Source organism: Bombus terrestris, chromosome 1 (assembly GCF_910591885.1).
Source record: "Bombus terrestris chromosome 1, iyBomTerr1.2, whole genome shotgun sequence".
NCBI lineage: Eukaryota > Metazoa > Arthropoda > Insecta > Hymenoptera > Apidae > Bombus > Bombus terrestris.
Window position 1 is genome coordinate 15,883,948 of NC_063269.1, and position 18,746 is coordinate 15,902,693.

The 18,746-nt window shown below is 38.3% G+C and overlaps 2 protein-coding genes across 40 annotated transcripts in view; both read left to right on the forward strand.

Annotated features, from left to right (window-relative positions):
- The window catches only part of LOC100650026 (phosphatidylinositol 4-phosphate 5-kinase type-1 alpha), a 39,942-nt gene extending 33,473 nt beyond the window's left edge, over positions 1-6,469 (forward strand). For 12 of the 13 annotated variants that reach the window (XM_020864432.2, XM_020864443.2, XM_020864439.2 and 9 more), the window contains one exon: positions 1,030-3,015. In XM_020864432.2, the coding sequence (XP_020720091.1) occupies positions 1,030-1,185 (156 nt within the window). In that variant the 3' untranslated portion in view covers positions 1,186-3,015. Of the gene's footprint in view, positions 1-1,029; positions 3,016-3,830 lie in introns of those variants that run through there. The other variant, XM_020864461.2, reaches the window with a different exon arrangement.
- A 2,879-nt stretch (positions 6,470-9,348) lies between these two features.
- The window catches only part of LOC100650354 (tropomyosin Per a 7.0102), a 40,813-nt gene continuing 31,415 nt past the window's right edge, over positions 9,349-18,746 (forward strand). For 3 of the 27 annotated variants that reach the window (XM_012313810.3, XM_048405964.1, XM_012313819.3), the window contains exons 1-3: positions 9,349-9,506; positions 12,750-12,912; positions 13,257-13,382. In XM_012313810.3, the coding sequence (XP_012169200.1) occupies positions 12,799-12,912; positions 13,257-13,382 (240 nt within the window). In that variant the 5' untranslated portion in view covers positions 9,349-9,506; positions 12,750-12,798. Of the gene's footprint in view, positions 9,511-9,761; positions 9,879-10,948; positions 10,968-12,324; positions 12,343-12,749; positions 12,913-13,256; positions 13,383-13,735; positions 14,988-15,673; positions 18,236-18,746 lie in introns of those variants that run through there. The other 24 variants (XM_048405966.1, XM_048405930.1, XM_012313802.3 and 21 more) reach the window with 20 other exon arrangements.

Consider the following 18,746-nt stretch of genomic DNA (forward strand, 5'->3'; position numbering starts at 1 on the left):
GTTGCATCGAAGCTGGCACCTCTGAAAATTTCAAAGGTTAAATCGGCTGGAAAATCTTGAACCCGTGGACACAGATTGTACGACCGAGAGGAAAAAAAGGAAAACAGAAGCTTGATAAACTCGTAACTTTGTTAACTCGAGATACTGTTTTATGGAGTATCGTGTATTATCATTCTTGTTACATACATATATATGGTAGCTAGTATGCGAAAGGACAGTACCAGTGTTTATTAGCGATCTTGAAAGTGTGATATTTTTTTAACAAACATATCGCATCGTACGTTCGAGTTCTGCGAGTGATTTCAATGCTTGTACTTGAAGGAATGCTCCAAGTAGAAATTCAGGGAGGATTAAGATGAAATTAAATTGGGATCGATGGAAACGCGCTTAGAGAAGATTTCGTGCCAATTAAGTATTATTGCTAACCAGAGAAAAGAAATTTTCGTTTCAAACGACAAAACGAACGAATTCAACGAAAAATATCGTTGTTAATTAATTTCTCTGAGCGCAATCAGTCGAAGATCCGTCGCTTTTTACGCTTCTCTTTGTCACAAATTTCAATTGTTTGTCGATAATCGTTCGCAAGCCGTTAAACCGGCATATCACATTCCACACTGAATAACATATTCTGTGTTGTGTATGCTTTGAACACAGTATCGTGTTAACTCTATGTAGAAGAGATTAATCAGCTGTTTTTTATTAACTCACTTTATCGAAATTTATCTACATTCAGGATCACTATTTTTTCCTGTTTGTTTGGTCCTATTTGGTTCTGTGTGTTCCCATTTCTAACGTTTATCCCATATATTACAATCAATTGATAGCAATCAATTCAATCCGATTAATTGACTAATTTTAGTCGTTTCAATCTTTATTCGTACAATCAGAGGCAAAGTACGAAGCAAGTGGAATTAAATCACGAAAAAACGGATTAACCGTAGATAAAAACAGTTTCATTGAAAGAAGAGTGATGTTAATTGAGCAAACGATAGAAATCATAGAATTGATGTTTTTTGTGCTCGTATTCAGAAAGAAACGAACAACACGAGGAATTTTGTGGAACAGAGAAGGTCCCTTTCGAAGTACAGTCAAGTGAGAACGAGTTTCAAACGTGCCAGCGCGAACCGTGTGTCGATCATGAGGAACGTGCAAAATGTGTTAAGAGTTCAACGCCGGGAGCCATAAGGATCCAAAGAAGCGGCACTATAAGATAAATTCAAGTTTCTTTTAGAAATATAATCCAACAAGGATCGCGTATAAACTGTGTGTAGAAAGATAAATGGAAAGATTTAAGAAACCAAGAAGCAACTCAGATTTTATCGTAGAAATCTGTGATCATACGAAGACGTCTAATAACTTCTTCCTTTTATATACATCGTTAAATTAACGATATTTTTAACTCGTTTTTATTACCCCATACTCGATCATTTTTTTAATATTGTCGAATTGTAGATAATTAGGGAGAAACTATGCCTGTTTAACCGGTTTGTACGATAGTCAGGCATAACTACGATCTTAATCCTCTCGTGACTATAAATCAGCCTTGCGTCTAAGTGTCTACTTAACTAACTGCATAAGATTTCGTTCTTTTCTTCCTTTTTCGTTGCGTCAACGTCATCGCGTCGTATGTTTTTTGATAATCGTGTAAACGAATGAAAAGAGAAAAGCAAAAAAAAAAAAAAAGAAAAGTCTCGCATTAAGGGAATTATTATCGAAGCAATATACCGCATATCGCGATCGAAGAGATGAAAACGGAAAACAATCAAATTCCTCGCCTTTATAACGTCGTTGCGAGCGTGCGGAGCCAATGGCAGGATAAAAAGGCGATTTTATGGAGTGGCTCGTTTCGCCATCATCTTTCGCGCTTCTTCTTTCAAATTCTCGAGACTTTGTGTCCTTGTGATTCAAGTTATATAGTAAATCTTCGAATTTGATAATGGTTCGAAAAGATGACAAAATACGAAATAATCTCGAGAAATTGATTTTGGAAAAGAAGTTGAGAAGCTCCAGTCGAATTTTACAAGACGTATTGCATGTTAATTGATATTTTGAAAAGTATACTTTCCTCGCTATTCGTTAGATTCTTTTGGAGTTGCGTACAAAATTACATAAGCTTTCGATGGAATGTGATTTATTCGCGTTAATATTTACTTCGACTTTATTATCTGAAAGCCGGTCCTCTTTGTATTCGAGGAAAATTTTCGAAAGATATAGTTTCGAGTAGATTTGCGTAGAGAAATCGTGAAACCAAACGTGCCATTGAAAATGTTCAATTGCGTAGAGAGAAAAATGCGTGCACGAGTGAGGTTGCAAGAGCAATTAAAAGCGATTGCAGTCGCTGGAATAATTAACCCTTTAACCTAGCAATATATGTTAATAAAACGACTAGCGTTTAAGGCATTAATCGAAACGCGTTGATATCTTAATAAGCTTAATATTAATTTTCACATTTTATTACTACACATTTGCCATCTTTTATTGTGTCTATAACAATTCCAGTCTTCAAATTTAATTGCCTGGTTAAAGAGTTAAAACGTTAAAGAGTGTAAACAACAGTTATGGATCGGTTGCACTCATGCCATGTATTTCAAGCTATACATTTGTAACATTCTAATTTAAAAGTGCCTGTTACTGTTTTTAATTATTCATAAGGAAGCAATATTTTTTTTCCATTTTCATTGCACGAAAAGAAAAAAATGGAAGACCAACTTTCCTAGAGATATTTTAGAAGGCCGGTCCATTTCTGTTCCATCGAAGAAAATAAGGAAACGTGAAAACATACGTATTATCATACGTAAAAGGTAAATGTATCAATATTATACATAAGTACGTTGAAACAATATGAGAAGATTCAGATGCATAATGCGAACAATTGTGCTGTTGCGAAACAAATTGTCACTTAACCGAGATATTTCGGCAATACATACTATTACGATTATGATCATTACCATTATGATTATTACTATCACCATGATTATTGATATTATTTAAATAAAGCAGTTACTATTATTCTTATGACTGTTTCTGTTATCGTTTCGTTATCGCGATTTGAAATACGCGCGTTTTCGTACGTCGCGGGTAACTTCTCGTTTCAATTATATATTTTCGTCGTTCGATTTCTAATTAAATATACAGTGGCTGGCGAAAGTAATATTTGAACACTTATAGATTATATACATTAATGAATATATTATGCGTAGTATACAATCCATTTCGAAATTTTATTATTAATCGTATCAGAAAATTTTCAAACAAAACTGAAAATGTATGTAGAGGTTTCAAATTGAATGCAGAAATAACAAAAATATTTAAACATTTTACTGTTGTTAATAAACCTTAATATTTTTAGTAACGTTAATATGCTGAAACGCTGTATGTTCTTCATGTATACGAATTTTCTACTAAATATATGTTTGCACTAAATGTCTCGAAATTTCTATATATATTTTCAAATTGATTCGAAATTTTACCGATATCAACGTGACAGTCGTATCTCACTTCGATGCTAATTAAATTTCAAAATGTTTTGTATAACACAGATGGTATATCGATGAAAATTTTATTATTATACGTATTCAAATACTACCGAGAGTCACTGTATATGTTGTATATACATATATATATATATATATATGTATGTTGTATATACATATATATATATATATATGACATATGCGTGTGTGTACCCCTGTCGACAAAGATCGATCGATCGATATTTCGTATCGTTTACGTAAACCCACCCTCGGCGCACTTTATTTTCACTTTCTTTTCACCCCTTTTTTACCGAAATATTTTCTTATCCTGGTTTCTTTTATTTGCACCCGTTTCAGACCCACCTGTAGTCAAGCAAAAAACGAAGATAGTTATAGAAAAAAAAGTCAAATGAAAAACACATAAAAAAAGAAAACACAAATTTGTATGTACGAGAGAGAGAGAAAGAGAGAATTGTCTGCGGAGCCTGTGAATCCTCGCTGTCGGCGCATTTAGAAACCCTCCCCCTCCGGAATTAGCTTGAAAATGCATTAGGACGTTGATGTAAGTTCAACAGAAAGCAGGCATATAAGTGTGCGCATTTTAAACTGTATTTATAGAGTGTGCCGAAAATATCCGATCACGGAAGCGGCCTTTATTCATCCGTGCCGCGATACACAGGGATTTTTCCATGAAGAAAAAATGAAAGGTAGATTTTTGTCATTGTATTTTTCATTATACGATTGATTTCGTCGTGTCATCCTTTATTACTTTTGTGATATCTATAGTTACGGAATTTTTATACGCTTATAAGAAATTTAAGGATGCAAAAGTGCATGAAGTATATATAAATTGCAAAAATGCATATAAACTTCAAACATAAGAAATCTAAAATACAATATTTAGGTAATATTTCTTTATATTTGTCTATAAAAATATAGATTTCCATAAATGTCAGCAATCTGTTACTTAGCTATTCTTTTAATCGTCCCTTTTATTATTACAGTTTTTTTTATTGAAAACAGCATAACAAAAGGATAATTTCGGAACACTTTATATTAGCAAATAAGAAAGGATCGATTCGAGACGTCATTTTGTTTCTTCAACGTTCTCTTAAATCATCACAGATTTTTCCACTTTTTCTCCGAAAAGATCGAATAAACTGATGGTAAAGAAAATAATACAGCCGTCTCAAATCGATGATAGACAATTTAGTTATTTATTTTTCTATTGTTTTACTGCTATGTACCGCCAGGAAGTTGCAGTTTCCTTAGCAGGACTCTCGTTCTGGCTCAAATGTACAATGTACACAGAACGCTGGATAAACGCATCTTAAATCCTCTTTGGGAAAGACTGCGTGCGTTTATTTCCTCCGTTAGTTTTTCTTCCTTTTTTTGCCTATTTTTCTTTTTAGTTTGTCGTTTTTTCGACGACTGTCGATAAATCGTCTCAGATTTTTAGAGTCTCAAAGCAATGTAAAAAACGATTCGTGAAAACGCGATGGCAAATTTTTAAAATTTTATTCTCGTTCAAAAGAACAACTGGAGAATTTATTGAGAATTGCACGACTACACGTGTACAGCGTATACTTTGTACATTTAGAGAATTAATATATTATTATCCCTGTACACTACCATTAGTTCGTGAGTTTAAAAGTCTGTTCCCCAGTCTTTAATCGTGCAATTGAAGGTATACCTAAAACATTGCATGGTATTCTTACAAGAGATCAATCTTCGATATACAATCTATTAATTAAATTAATTAACGAGGTATGATTGTTACAATAATCGAGCAGGATCAACAATTTTAATCTTTTCATTGAGAAATTCTTAAGTGTTTAATTCGTTCTATAATTAAACGTTTCTGTAAGAAATCTCTCACACATACACGCATCACGAAGTAATAAATACTTCCAGACAATTTAATTCGTTTAAATTGCGGTCGCCATTCCAAACAGCGCGACTCAAGCGTCATGGTTTTCGTGAAAAGAAAAGTTTTGGAAAATCGCAGATTCCGTTTCGGTTCGCTGGAAGTTAAGCGCTAGATGTTAGCTTGGAATATCAAGACTATTTCCATCGAGAACAGACGGAATCGCTGGCGTCGACTATGCATTAGGAACTCGGTGCACTTGAATATCCTTTCAAGTGGTTCTCGCGACGTTCCTCCAGAAGAAAACAAAAAAATCGCGTTGTCACTGCTGTATATATTTACTAGAGGGTATTGCTTGTATCTTGTATGTATGAAAAAAGATATCTACTCGTATGTTTGTATATTATAAATATGTACCTACACAGATATACATTACATACATATATACACAGACACAGATACACATTGACATACATACATAGTCGAGTTACACACTAATGTACATTAACATACATATATACACAGACACACAGATACACATTGGCATACATACATAGCCGAGCTACACACTAATATACATTAACATACATATATACACAGACACAGATACACATTGACATACATACATAGTCGAGTTACACACTAATATACATTAACATACATATATACACAGACACACAGATACACATTGACATACATACATTCTCGAGTTACACACCAATATACATTAACATACATATATTCAGAGACACAGATACACATTGACATACATACATAGCCGAGTTACACACTAATATATATATATATATATATATACATAAACACACGGTCGATTATCATGTACATCGATGCATTTATTACGGCGCGTGCGACCGTGTGCACACACTTGCATTTTCCTCAAGAGTCACAATCTTGATACCTCATTTTGCTTGTACACGGCCGATCGCAGCGATAATGTACGATATAAGGGTGAATAAATTATTGTTGCGTTCTATTTATTTATCAAAGGACTATGGTCCTTCCATCGTAAAAAGTTCCGAGTCGCACGTAGGAAGATTTCGTTCGATTCTCGAGGGAGATCTTCCTTTGGCAATAATTGTTGTAACAATAAAGTTTGCGATGAAAATTATTCGTCTTGCATATTGCACTTTTGTTCCTGTGTTCTTTTCATTCGTCCCCTTGTTTTAGGTTTAAACGATGATTTAGCTAAAATAAAGGTGAGTCGAACAACTGGAAGAGAATTAAGGTTTGAGAATTGATCATTTTGATTATGTTTACGTCTCGTCCGATTGATCGATCGCGCATCGACTCCAGCGGAGAAATTAAGGTGTATGACAAAGTAGGGGCTAACGAGAAGGTGACTCAACTTACTTATAAAGGCTTATGTCGATGAAGTAGAATTAGGACAGAAGGTGCCTCGACCTCGCCGGTGCAATATATCCTGCATAAGGTAAGTACTAACTAAGGACACGTACGCATACGTTGAAATAATGACGGACTGCTTTATAATAAGCATCCTAATTGTTGCTCCAAGGTTGCCTTCTCTGTTAATTGTTGGCATACCGCGATAATAATTGATTCGATAAACCCTGCTGCCTTATGAAGCTCGATGAAATTGAAAGTAACATCGTGCAACATGATTTCATTTAATTTTTCAATTACAGAAGATTATTAAAAGAACTACGATCTCTTGGCTTTTTACTTACTTTTTAACGCACTTTAATCGTTATGTCATCGAGTTTCCATGTGCGATTGACAAGAAAACTTTTCTTTTACTACCACATTAAGAATCAGGTGATAAAAGTTATGTAAACATAGCGTTATTCAAAAATGTATATGTATATTGAAAAAAATAACACTTTATGATAATACTATAAATACCTTAACTTTTGTCAAGCTTCATACAGTTCTAGAATCTAAGTGTAAAAAAAAGTAGTCAACACAATCCTTGAAATTCTCTTTTGTATATGAAAAAGCAAAATTCTAAAGAAAATATCAAGCAAATCCTTGAAATTTTCTCTTATCTTATGATATTGGAAAATATAACATAATAGTGTAAGTTGATCGAAGAAGATCGCACATAAAAGATTATCTCAATGAATCACTGCACTTTAATGTGTTAATTAAGAAAAATGAAAACGATCGACAATAATTAATTAAATTCTCTATAGTATCCATGTGATCGCGTGTTCAGATCACATCGCAGGTAAACAGACGCGGCGTATTCATTGACTTTTCGCCGGTGATCGGTATGTCAGAAGTACGCTCATAAACGCACACGAGCCAGTACTTAAACAGACGGTATATGAGTCAAGGCTGCGCAGGGACCCTTACCTACTTTTTCCTTTTACGGTATTGAATCGGACCGATGCATGAATGTATGGGATGTGGTGGCCGATAAACTTACGCAAAAGATTTCGCGCGTCGACAAATTGCCTGGCGAAATTTTCACCGTTCCCAACACGAGCGCATTCCATTGAAATTAAGTCGTCAAATCAGACGATTACCATATAAAGACTGCATGTTAAAATCTAACGTAAAGATCAAGTATGATATTCGGCAAGTTTTGATGTGATCGCTATCGAAATTACGTGCGATTTTATAAAATGCTCATTTGGAAAATGCTCGAATTATTCGGTAAATCTTGAAATAATTACACAAACGACCAGGCTAAAAGCGTTGTCCGAGTCATTGCGAATTGACCATGACACGACTTGACTCAAGGAGACCGAGCGAGATACCTATAACCCCAATGCCAAAATTGTCGCCGCCTAATATTAGGATCTTCCTGCTGGAGACGCGATACACGAGACATTGTTACGATCGTGTATTTTTATCTTTCACGCGTTATATTTCCGTATTGCGTATGGCCACACAATTGATACCCGTTTTAAGAAATCTTTTCCACGAAGATTATCTTATCTGACACGATAAACAATCTATGTATTTTTGAGACTATCAATGGTAAGTATTTTTTTTTCTAATTGGAATTAAGGTAATCGAAGAAGAGTATCTAAGTTTTTGTAGCAATTTTGCAACAATCCCGGTGACTTTGATCTTGGTAACTATGGAAACTGGATCAAGGAATTACGAACGTGATCTCGAATGGATCTATCCTTTTTACTAGCGCACAGTGCCTCTTCGCTTCCTTCTTAGTACAGTTATACAATTTCTGTCCAAAATCTTCTAATGATACTCTTTATTCTCAGTTTTAGTTACAACATATTTTCTCTCTCTTTTTTTTAAACGTAGCTTTTAGGATTGAAAACTCTATCGGAGAATCAATTGATAAATAATTATTTCTTTATGCTGAAGATTTTCTGCATTTCTACTGTTAGAGTATAAATCTCATATTCATAATGTAAAAATATGTATATACTTTTTACTGTTTATAGGAAATAAATATCAATAATTGCGTTATGTATGATTTTATTTAAGATACGAAATTTATAATGAAATTTTTCAATCTTTTTTTAAAAATGCAATATTTTGTTCTCGCATCTATTTCAAACAACGAATTACGCAAGAGTATTACGTCGAGTATTGGAATTAATGTCTCAAATATACTAATCCTTGTACGAATTTTCAACACAATCACTTCCGTGGTAATTATCACCACGTTACTTGCTTGAGTGGAGGCGACAATAAAAAGGAAGAAGGAAAGCTCCATTTTTCTTTCAATGCCTCGAATATGCCTCAAACTCCATCAAAGACTCCGCTGTCTTTTCCCAAATACTCTCCATTTCGGATCGCCGCGTTGGGCAAGAGCTCTCCAGGACTCGAGTGAAAATAAGCGGCGGTCCGATCGGGCGTTGTAGCGTCGCCGATTCTAAAGATAAATTCCGCAGCGGTGTATGTTTTCACAAGCCCGTACGTAGAAAATGCTCACCGCGAGTCTGTACACGTATAGTGTACACACACAGAGACACGCATACGCGGTGTGGTAGGGATAAGAGACGTCAGAAAACGAGAGAAAGAGAGAGAAAGAGAAGCGCGTCCTGGCGCGCGACGTCATCGTCGTCTTTTACGATCGCGAGGAGAGAAGCCCGCGAGAAAAGGTGGGAGCCACGACGAACGGTTGTAGCCGAAGCTTTCAGCGACCAGTCGAGACTTAGCCTGCGAGTCAGACGCATCCCAGACGACGAACGAACCTGAATACTTGCCCCGTGAGTAAGCATGTGCACTTTTTCCAGTCCGTACCTACGTCCGATGCAACGGCCTGCTCGAGTTTCGCCTTTCGACCTCGCGTGTCTTGCAGGACCTTCCTGGATCTGCTCGATCGTGACTCTCGTTCCCTCTAACATCATCAATGTGTGTGTCTGTCTGTGTATGTGTGTGTGTGTGTGTGTGTGCGGGTGGGTGGGTGGGTTGGTCGTGCGAGAAAAAAAGTGACGTGAGTAGAACGTGCGTGTTTCTTTCGTGCGCAGGAAAGTGAAGAGGGTCGATCGCTGTCGGAGCCAGAAATCAGTTTTCGAATAGAGGCGGATGATCTTGCAGGTCGACAACGATTTTGCCTTGAAAAGCAGTTGAACCAAGTGGTAAATGAAGCTTGGATCGTCTTGTATTTGATCTAATTTCTTTTTTAACTGATAGAGATTCAATTGAGTTGAGAGAGGATTGATAATTGGAACGTCCATCGAAATCGTGCGTATTTCATGCGAGCGATTTTAAAAAGCAATCGGTTATTATGCAAATTTTGGCGGTCGTTTCGTAACGTTCAAGCCCGCAACCCGTTGTCAATCGTGGATGCAGCCTGAGTTGGTATTTGCCAGAAAAAGTGTGACTCATAAAAAGTTTCAGGCATTCACGCGTAACCGCTGTGACAACATTGTCCCAGACTACCGATTTCTTTGCTGTGCCAGAGTAGACAGGAATTTCTAACTGCGAGATAGCAGATCGCGGTCACGATGTTGTTCCGGACGCTCGCTGATAACAAATTCTCGAAAGAACCAGTGCAAACGTTACTATACTCTGCCTTTGGTGTTCGGTGTAGGCGATCGAAGAAATTGGTAGAACAACCTATAAAAGATTTTAGTGTCCCATTAAAAAGTGTATACTAATTTATTCATAATATCGCATGGAATACTCATAGTATTTGCAGTCATTTGATAATTTATTACTTCATTATCGCACTTGTATCGAATTTTAATTCAAGAAATTTATTAAACAAGGTTGAATTTCTATGTCACGATCTAGGTCGCATTCTTTTCGCACACAAATTTCATATCTGCTCCAAAAAAGATGTAGAACGATCATCATGATGACGTAGGTGGATTATGCAAAAATTTCCGCATCAAGTGTCAGAAATTGTTACGATAGGAGGCCTGGTAGGGAGGATAATTTTCTTTCGAGCGTAATCAGACACCGATCCGAATGTAGTAACGAAACTCGGCTGTGCGTAACCCGAAAAGGTTCGACGGCAGGCGACTAGCGATTCCACCCTCTCCTCTCGCGTGTAAAAATAACCCTCTTCTTTGATACAAGCTCCTTTGCAATCCGGCAGCTGGGCTTATTTTTTATCCATCACTATTTCGACTCTGTGCTCTGTGACTTTCGATAGGCCTGACTTCGTCACAATCTATACATTAAAAACAGAAACGGAAGAAAAAATCCCGACCTTTGATTAGGTATCTTTTTTTTTTTTTCTTTTCTTAATTTTATATTTCATCTTTGCAAAGACTTTATTATTATGGATACATTATGGTAAATATATGATGGTGTCATCGGTTTGATTTCGAAGGTATTTAAGTTTCACAGAGCAAAGGTGAGAAGTGATGACACGAAGAAGTTCGTTTCTTCGGAGCATTGTGTCTAGAATTTCTGCTTCTTTGAACTGGTCGGAACTTCGTTTTCTTTCCTCTTCGCTTCTCCGGCATCTCTGATTACGAGCGAGCCAGGAATCGTGCGCATTCGTTCGTATAGATACCAATGATACGGATGCAGAGATTCATACACGGGTAGATTCAACGAGTACCAAGAAGTTCTTTAACCCTGCTACCATTCTCAAATCTTTTACGTTTCGATCATTTTCTCGATCCAACGGAAAAACAGACTCTAATCAAATTAATGTTTCAAGAAAATCATTATTACGCAATAATGTATTATACAGTAACAGCTAATCATTCGTATCAATAACAATTCGTTAATACTTTCCTCATACTTTGGAAGTTGTCGAATCGTAGAAAAATACGATTTGGAAAATATTTCAAAGGCTACGGCAAGCTTGAGAAGCTAAACTGAACTTTCTATAGTCTGACTCTATCTTCTTTCTCCTCATTTCAATATCAAGTTTCACTTTAAAAGCTTAAAAAAGAAAAAAGAATTGGAAAATAACCATCCACTGTTAACTCTTGATTAAAGTTTCGCTACTTCCTCAGAAATTAAATTCGATCTTGTATAATCTATCTCCGTGTGCTTTCTTTTCATTCCAATGCCAAATTTAGCGTTAAAATCTTAATAAAGAAAAAACAACCGAACAGTGACACTCACTGTTAACGCCCCAGATTAAAATTTCACTCTCGGCAAAAGAACTCCATTCTGAAAGCGAAACAGAATGGAAAAAACAGTAGAGATAGAATGATCCTGGAAGAAACAATGTCTGGAATGTTTCCACGAAGAAAATTAACCCGTTCGTGGCTCTGTCCTGCTGGCCGTATCGGTACCCTCTCGTCCTCGCGATGCATCGGTTTCGCTCGTGTAGTGAAACGAGCGCATAAAATGCGAAAGCAGCGAGCCCGCGAAGAATCCTCTCGTTTCGCCTTGGTTCGTCCTGGAGGATCGCATACCTGAATGTCTGACGTCACGAGAGAGGAAGAAAGACGGCCGGAGCAGCGAAGACGTTTGATTTTATATATACGGACACGGTACAGAGCCCGGGCCTTCTTGAGCAAGAACCTGTCTCTATAAATAGGATATCCGGTCGTTCGCTAATTATACTTCGATGCATGCTGTCCGCATAGCGAGAACTTGCACGAATTCGCGGCCGATCCAGCGATTTCTATGGTAATTACCGTTTTTAAGAGATAGCTTTGAGCTTCAGCTTCTAAAACAAACGAGAGGGAAGAGAAAAATTAAAAGAAGATATAAAAGAACGCTCGTCAGAAAGGCATGAATATATAGGAGGACATCGCACGAAAAAAGAAAAAGATCAAATAATTAAGTTGCGGTTAATTGCAATCTTGATTCGTCTCACGGTCATTGAAATCTCCGGCACGATGAACGCGCGCGAACTCGATCATTCTCCTTGGGAATCGATCGAGTTATACGGACCGGGCACCAAGGGAGAATTAAAAAGTACAATTTGCCGATCGAAGATAAAAGCGTATGGGAAGGAATACGGTTTACGTGCTCGAGAGAACGCATATTCGAGAACGTTAAGATGATAATGGAGACGTCCGTTGCTGTTCCAGATACGTTGTCTTTTTTCTGGTAAACGAGTGAACAAACCAAACCGCCACCATGGACGCGATCAAGAAGAAGATGCAGGGAATGAAGCTGGAGAAGGACAACGCGATGGATCGCGCGTTGCTCTGCGAACAGCAAGCCCGTGATGCAAATGCGCGAGCAGAAAAGGTAAATGTTTAAAATTTTCAGCATATGATGCGTTCAATTGGACGACCCGAAATAACTCCTGACAAACTAAGAATAAAAAGTAGCCTGATGTAATAAAAAAATACCAAAAAATGTCTATTTACCTGCTTTGCTAAAATGGGGAATAAAAATAACGATGAAATAATCACATTGTGATAAAAATGCTTTATAGGATTGGCATCTGTTCAAGAACGTTGATTATAATAAATCTGGAGTGTCTATACCTGTTTTCTCTGCCATAATCATATATATATATACACAACAAATGTGTAATTATTTTTATTGCGTTAACTGTTTGATTTATAACATTCTTTTGTCCAACAAAGGCTGAGGAAGAGGCGCGCGCCCTGCAGAAGAAGATCCAGACCATTGAAAACGAACTCGATCAAACTCAAGAGGCTCTTATGCAGGTCAATGCTAAACTTGAGGAGAAAGACAAGGCGCTGCAGAACGTAAGTTATTCGTAATATTCTATCATCCTAGTTCTGTCGTAATTTCTTATCAAATTTAAGTTTTAAACTTCAAATAATTTAACCGTTCACGGACAATTTGCAGTATATTAAATTACTTCATTTAGAAAGGGAAAGTTAGATAATTGAGTACACTGATACTTGGAGAAAGAACAACAAATATCATATAAGAAACATTTAAAAAATAAACTCAACCGGTTTTCGAATACGAAAACCCGCCAGTCTTTATCAATCACCGCGTTGTTACCGACAGAATAGTGACGTTCGAGCGCCATCAGATGTCGCGACGATCGTGCGCAGGCGTTTCACAAGAAAAGAATAGGTTCTCCGCGAACGGAGCGCACAGTCGAGTATTAGTACGCGAAGCTGCCGCTTCGTTAGTTCGGCCGTGGTCGGCAAACTTCGGTTTCGTGTCGTAGTTTATGGTAGGGGTAACCTGGATCGGGCATAGAGCAATAGACGGAGAAAGAGAGAGAGAAAGCAAGAGCAAGATAGAAATCAGACCAGAACGGTGCAGAGAGCAGAGACCAACGTGTCTCCTCTCGTGCATGCGTTCGCCTGTACGGAACGGTGGTGTGTGTGCAACATAGAGAGACAGACAGAAGGACGTATGCGTGGCGCGGTGAGAAACGTGTTACGAACAGTGACAGACAAGATGGCGGTGTGTCTTGTGCAGTAGTAGGAACAGTAGTGCGTAGAGTACATTAGAAGGATAAATAGTGGAAGAAAGGGGTTAGGTGAAAGGTTTAGCAGCTGGATAGTATGGAACCACCTCTTACGACGACCACGAGACGTCGTGGTCATCAACATCATCCGCGGTACACTACGCGTCGACGTATCGATGTCTCCAGCAGAGGACCCGCGCAGTGTGGCCCTGCTGATATCGTTAAAGATACGCCGATTGGTAACAACGAAACACCAACGACTACAACGTCATCGAGACTCGACGAAAAAAGCACTGTCATTGGTACGGAGTGTTCGACCGCGGTGACAGTACCCACGATCGTCGGCCCGAGGTGGTTTCAAGATCCGACGGCCACTACTGTATCCTCAAAAGACGTCAACAAGATAACGAACAAGCTCGAAGATAACGATAGAGAGAACATCCAACACAGGCTCGCGCAGTGTAGCCTGGATGTCCTCAATGAACGACACGAACAGTTTGTTCCTGATAGAAATGAGAACAAGAGCTGTGACAGCTACGAGACGGAACAACCATCGACTGACAAGCTTCGATTAAGGCCACGTGGGAACGAGATATGCAAACACGAGTCCGACAACGAGACGAGGAGCAAAGAAACTTCACCGGAGCCTGAGCACGCGGTCGCGAGGGCTCGCGGTGACGGGAACTCTGACGACGAGTCGACCAACGTCGAGGAGGACCCTGAACTTGCTGAGCTTGCCAAGCTTAGATGTCCTAGCGAAAGGACCGAGGTGCAAGCTGAAAGGGAAGCAAGAAGAAGAAAGAGATGCGCGGATTATCCTGGATTAGCTTTCGGATGGTCCATATTCTCCAGCGACACGATGATGAAATTCGGTCTCATAAGGAACGAATTGCAGAATATTATGGGGAACCAGCTGAAACGGGTCAGTATCGCATGATACATCGCTCATGCACCCGGTACGTAGGTAAACGAGCGTGCTGCGTGAAGGTCATCGTATGGCATGACCTTGACGCAGTTTGACGTCACGTCGGTCAATGGGTCCTCGAGGGTCATGCAGCCCTTGATAACGGAAAGAGATCATGACCAATGAAAATCTTGCTTTCTCTCTCGGACCATATCATACCACCCGTGTGTATAATTCTTCATCTCTTTTGTATTTCTTTCTGTCGACTTACCCAAAGTTTTCGTCGAACGAGGTAATCTTCGTAAATTCGATACCTTATATGGTTGAGAGCAGTATAAAAATACGCGCGCAGTTAGGTTAGGTGATCTAGTGGTTAACCACGGACCCCACGGTGACGTTACAGACCATTAAATCGTGGGTTGCTTGAGAAAGTTTTACAAAGGAACTTTGACGACTCTTGTTACTCTTTCTCACGTTTTAATTACACGCTCTTTTCTACCGACCATTTTGGAAAATTACCGAACCGCCACGAATGCTGATTAGAGAAAGGCCGATTAATACATCGGAATTCCAGCCGTTGCCAAGTGAAAATCGAAATCAGTTTGCATTATCGCGTACTAAATAAATGATATACTACTTATTGCGTTTAATAATACTTAAGAGAATCATTAGTAGCGCTTTTAGCGACAAGCGACTTCTTACAGAACTTAACGATGCACGATCGTCCGACAAAGGATACTTATTATATAGGGTTACTGAACGGAGACAATGGATGAAGCGTAATTCTTTCATCCAATATGATAAATGGTATTCTTATTAAGTCGACTCCAAGCGACCATACACCCAGGTAATTCAAATTTTTCGATTATTTATGTACAATCACGTCCAATGCACATCATAATATGCGACGTTCTTACCAATTCGTTTTTGGTTTAAGCCACACCTTTCGATTTAATATGACGCGTTCGTACAACGAGTGCAACATTGCCAAACTTGGAAGCTTATATTCAGTTTCATGAAGAACCTAACCTAACCTAACCAAATGCAATAATATATCGTAAAATAACATTATAATTGAAGTTTCTTGACGATTTTTAAAAAATTTTAATATTTTTAATATCCTTGCGAAATAGGTAAAATAATTCAACAAATGAAAGATATCTTCGTATACATATATACTTTTGGAACACATTTCCAAAAACAAACCCCACCCTGCAGTGGTAACACGCGTTAAACACGAATAGCACTCGTCAACATTCTAAAAATACGTAGCTGTTGGTACACGGATCCAGCGGCTCTTTTATTCGGCACTCTGAGAGAGCATTGCGTAAGCATAGCGCCCGGAACACGCTCTCACAAATCCGCTTCGTTATGAGCGTTTTATAAGCCGGTGAGGATATAGAGTATGTGTAACACCGTTGCAAAATATTCATAACATATTGCACCGGAATTTGAAATGCGTTCTATACTTTATTGTCGACCTTTGAAACAAAGATCTGTTTCTTTACCCCGTTATCTTAGCCGATGTTTACACGTCACATTCTCTGCGATTTCACGGCAGATCAATGTGCTGCCATCTATACTTACATTCTTCGCATAAATCTGATGGACGAGTTTCTGGATTCTCGAACTTACATTCGAATTCAGTTGATTGTTCTTAATTCTAACCCGAGATTTGCATACCATTTGAATTTATCGTAGAATGACTGAATATCAGAGATGGAGCTGCGGTAGTTTTTCATAAATGCACTATCATATATTTCTAACGTGTTATTTATACTTTGTAGTCACTTTTTAATGTATATATAACTGTTTATTCTTTCTTCTATAAAAAATACTACTGACATATAAAAAGAAGAGTATTAGAGATAATACAAGTATTAACTATGCAGTTTGATGTATTCTATAATTAATTCTTTGCGACGCAAACTAGTAATTAAATTAATATGCATAGCCAGTCAAACTACATAAAATGTATTGAATATTTAATTGAAATTACACTACATGAATTCAAATTAAGAAATATGATGCAAGCAAAATAACATTTAGTTTGACTTTTCCCGAAATTATATGCTTGAATAAAACAATTACGTCACAATTTATTGAAAATGTTCAATTAACGGTCGCAACTCTTATATAATGATATTACAATAATTCTCTTGCTCTGGTACTTCATAATAAAATATATTACTATTTCCGGTAGCGCTTAAATCATATGATCCAATCCGTTATTCGATTTGTCCATAATTGCGTCTTTATTAAATCTCTCTAATGCGTACAAAATGAATAACAATTTATTACTAGGGGTCACATAACCGTTATATTACTGATCTCTATTATCATTTAAATTTCCGCGTCACTCATCCATCTCATTCAACCTACTCATCGTAAAACCGCCGATCATCGAAAACGACCAATTTTAGGAAAATTACATCGGTACTGGAATTATCATTGATGCATGGAATAAATGCGAAATGCCCCTCACAGCGAATGAAAAGCAGAAGAAGCGAAACAACGCAGGAATTGTTGTCGACCATCCATTCGAACGGTTGGGCGCGCTCGCGACGGGCGCGGTATTTCCGGGGCTTTGCGCGCGACGACACGTCGATTGGCGTAGCGATACTCGGCGTGCGCATCATACTGTGACACGGTCTCGAAAAGAAAAAAATAACGATTAAATCAATGAACCGACTCTTTATAAATATAGGCGTGGTCAAATAGGAAGTATTTAAACGATGAGGTCAATTGCAATTTGATCAAAGGGAAATTTTCCACAAAATATCGTAGGAGAAACGTCGTTAAGGGCAAGGGACTATTTGACGTCCGCAGAACGGTAGCGCGCATGCGCGTACTGACCGGGGGCGGCCATCTTGCTTTCCAGTCAACAGCAGCCAGTGGTCGTCAGTGTACGACAGCTCGGAGGCTACGAAACTCTCTCTCTCGCACGGGTACCGGTTGTCTATCGTACCCCGATATACTTTGTCTTCGTACGTCGTGTTCACCGGCTGTCTTAGATCCTCCATTTTTCCATTTATCGTTCGAGCATTACCTCGATCCGCGCACCAGACTCGTAATCGCGATATTTACAAGTGAGAAGACGATAACACGCGCGAATATCCAGCAGCATGTCGACGCAAGTGCAGGGCACCCTTCTCGACGTGCTCAAGAAGAAGATGAGGCAGACGAAGGAAGAAATGGAGAAGTACAAGGATGAGTGTGAAGAGTATCAGAAGCGGCTGCAAGTGGAAGTGATACGCCGCGAGGAAGTGAGTGAGAAAATTACCTCAACTTCGTATTTCGTTCGTTTTTTCTGCCTACGAATTGGCTCGATACTATGTAGGGTTCTTTGTCGAGGATATTTTTCCAGTTTCGAGTTATTCCATTCTCTGGTATAACCTGACCTATCGTATGAGATAGCTCGTGAGTCTCGTCAATCGTTTCACGATGCTCGAACAGGGACGTGAATTAAACGCACAGAAGGGAAGAATTCAGTGAGGTTTGTCAATTTCGATGTCTGATTAACAGTCATACGAAGTGCACCGATCGCAAAGCCAATCGATTCATCTCGTGATCGACTCATTGTGCGGTTAATTTCATCGAGAACACGTAACGAACTGTACGGTTCACGGCGTGTCTTTACCGGAAATATGGTGCTCAACTTCACTCGGTATTCGCCTGGAAAAGTATCGATCGGTTTGCGTGAGAGAAACTTGTTATATTGAAGAAAAATGGATACATTCTATCGAATGACATCACGTTTCGAATATTTAACCTAAA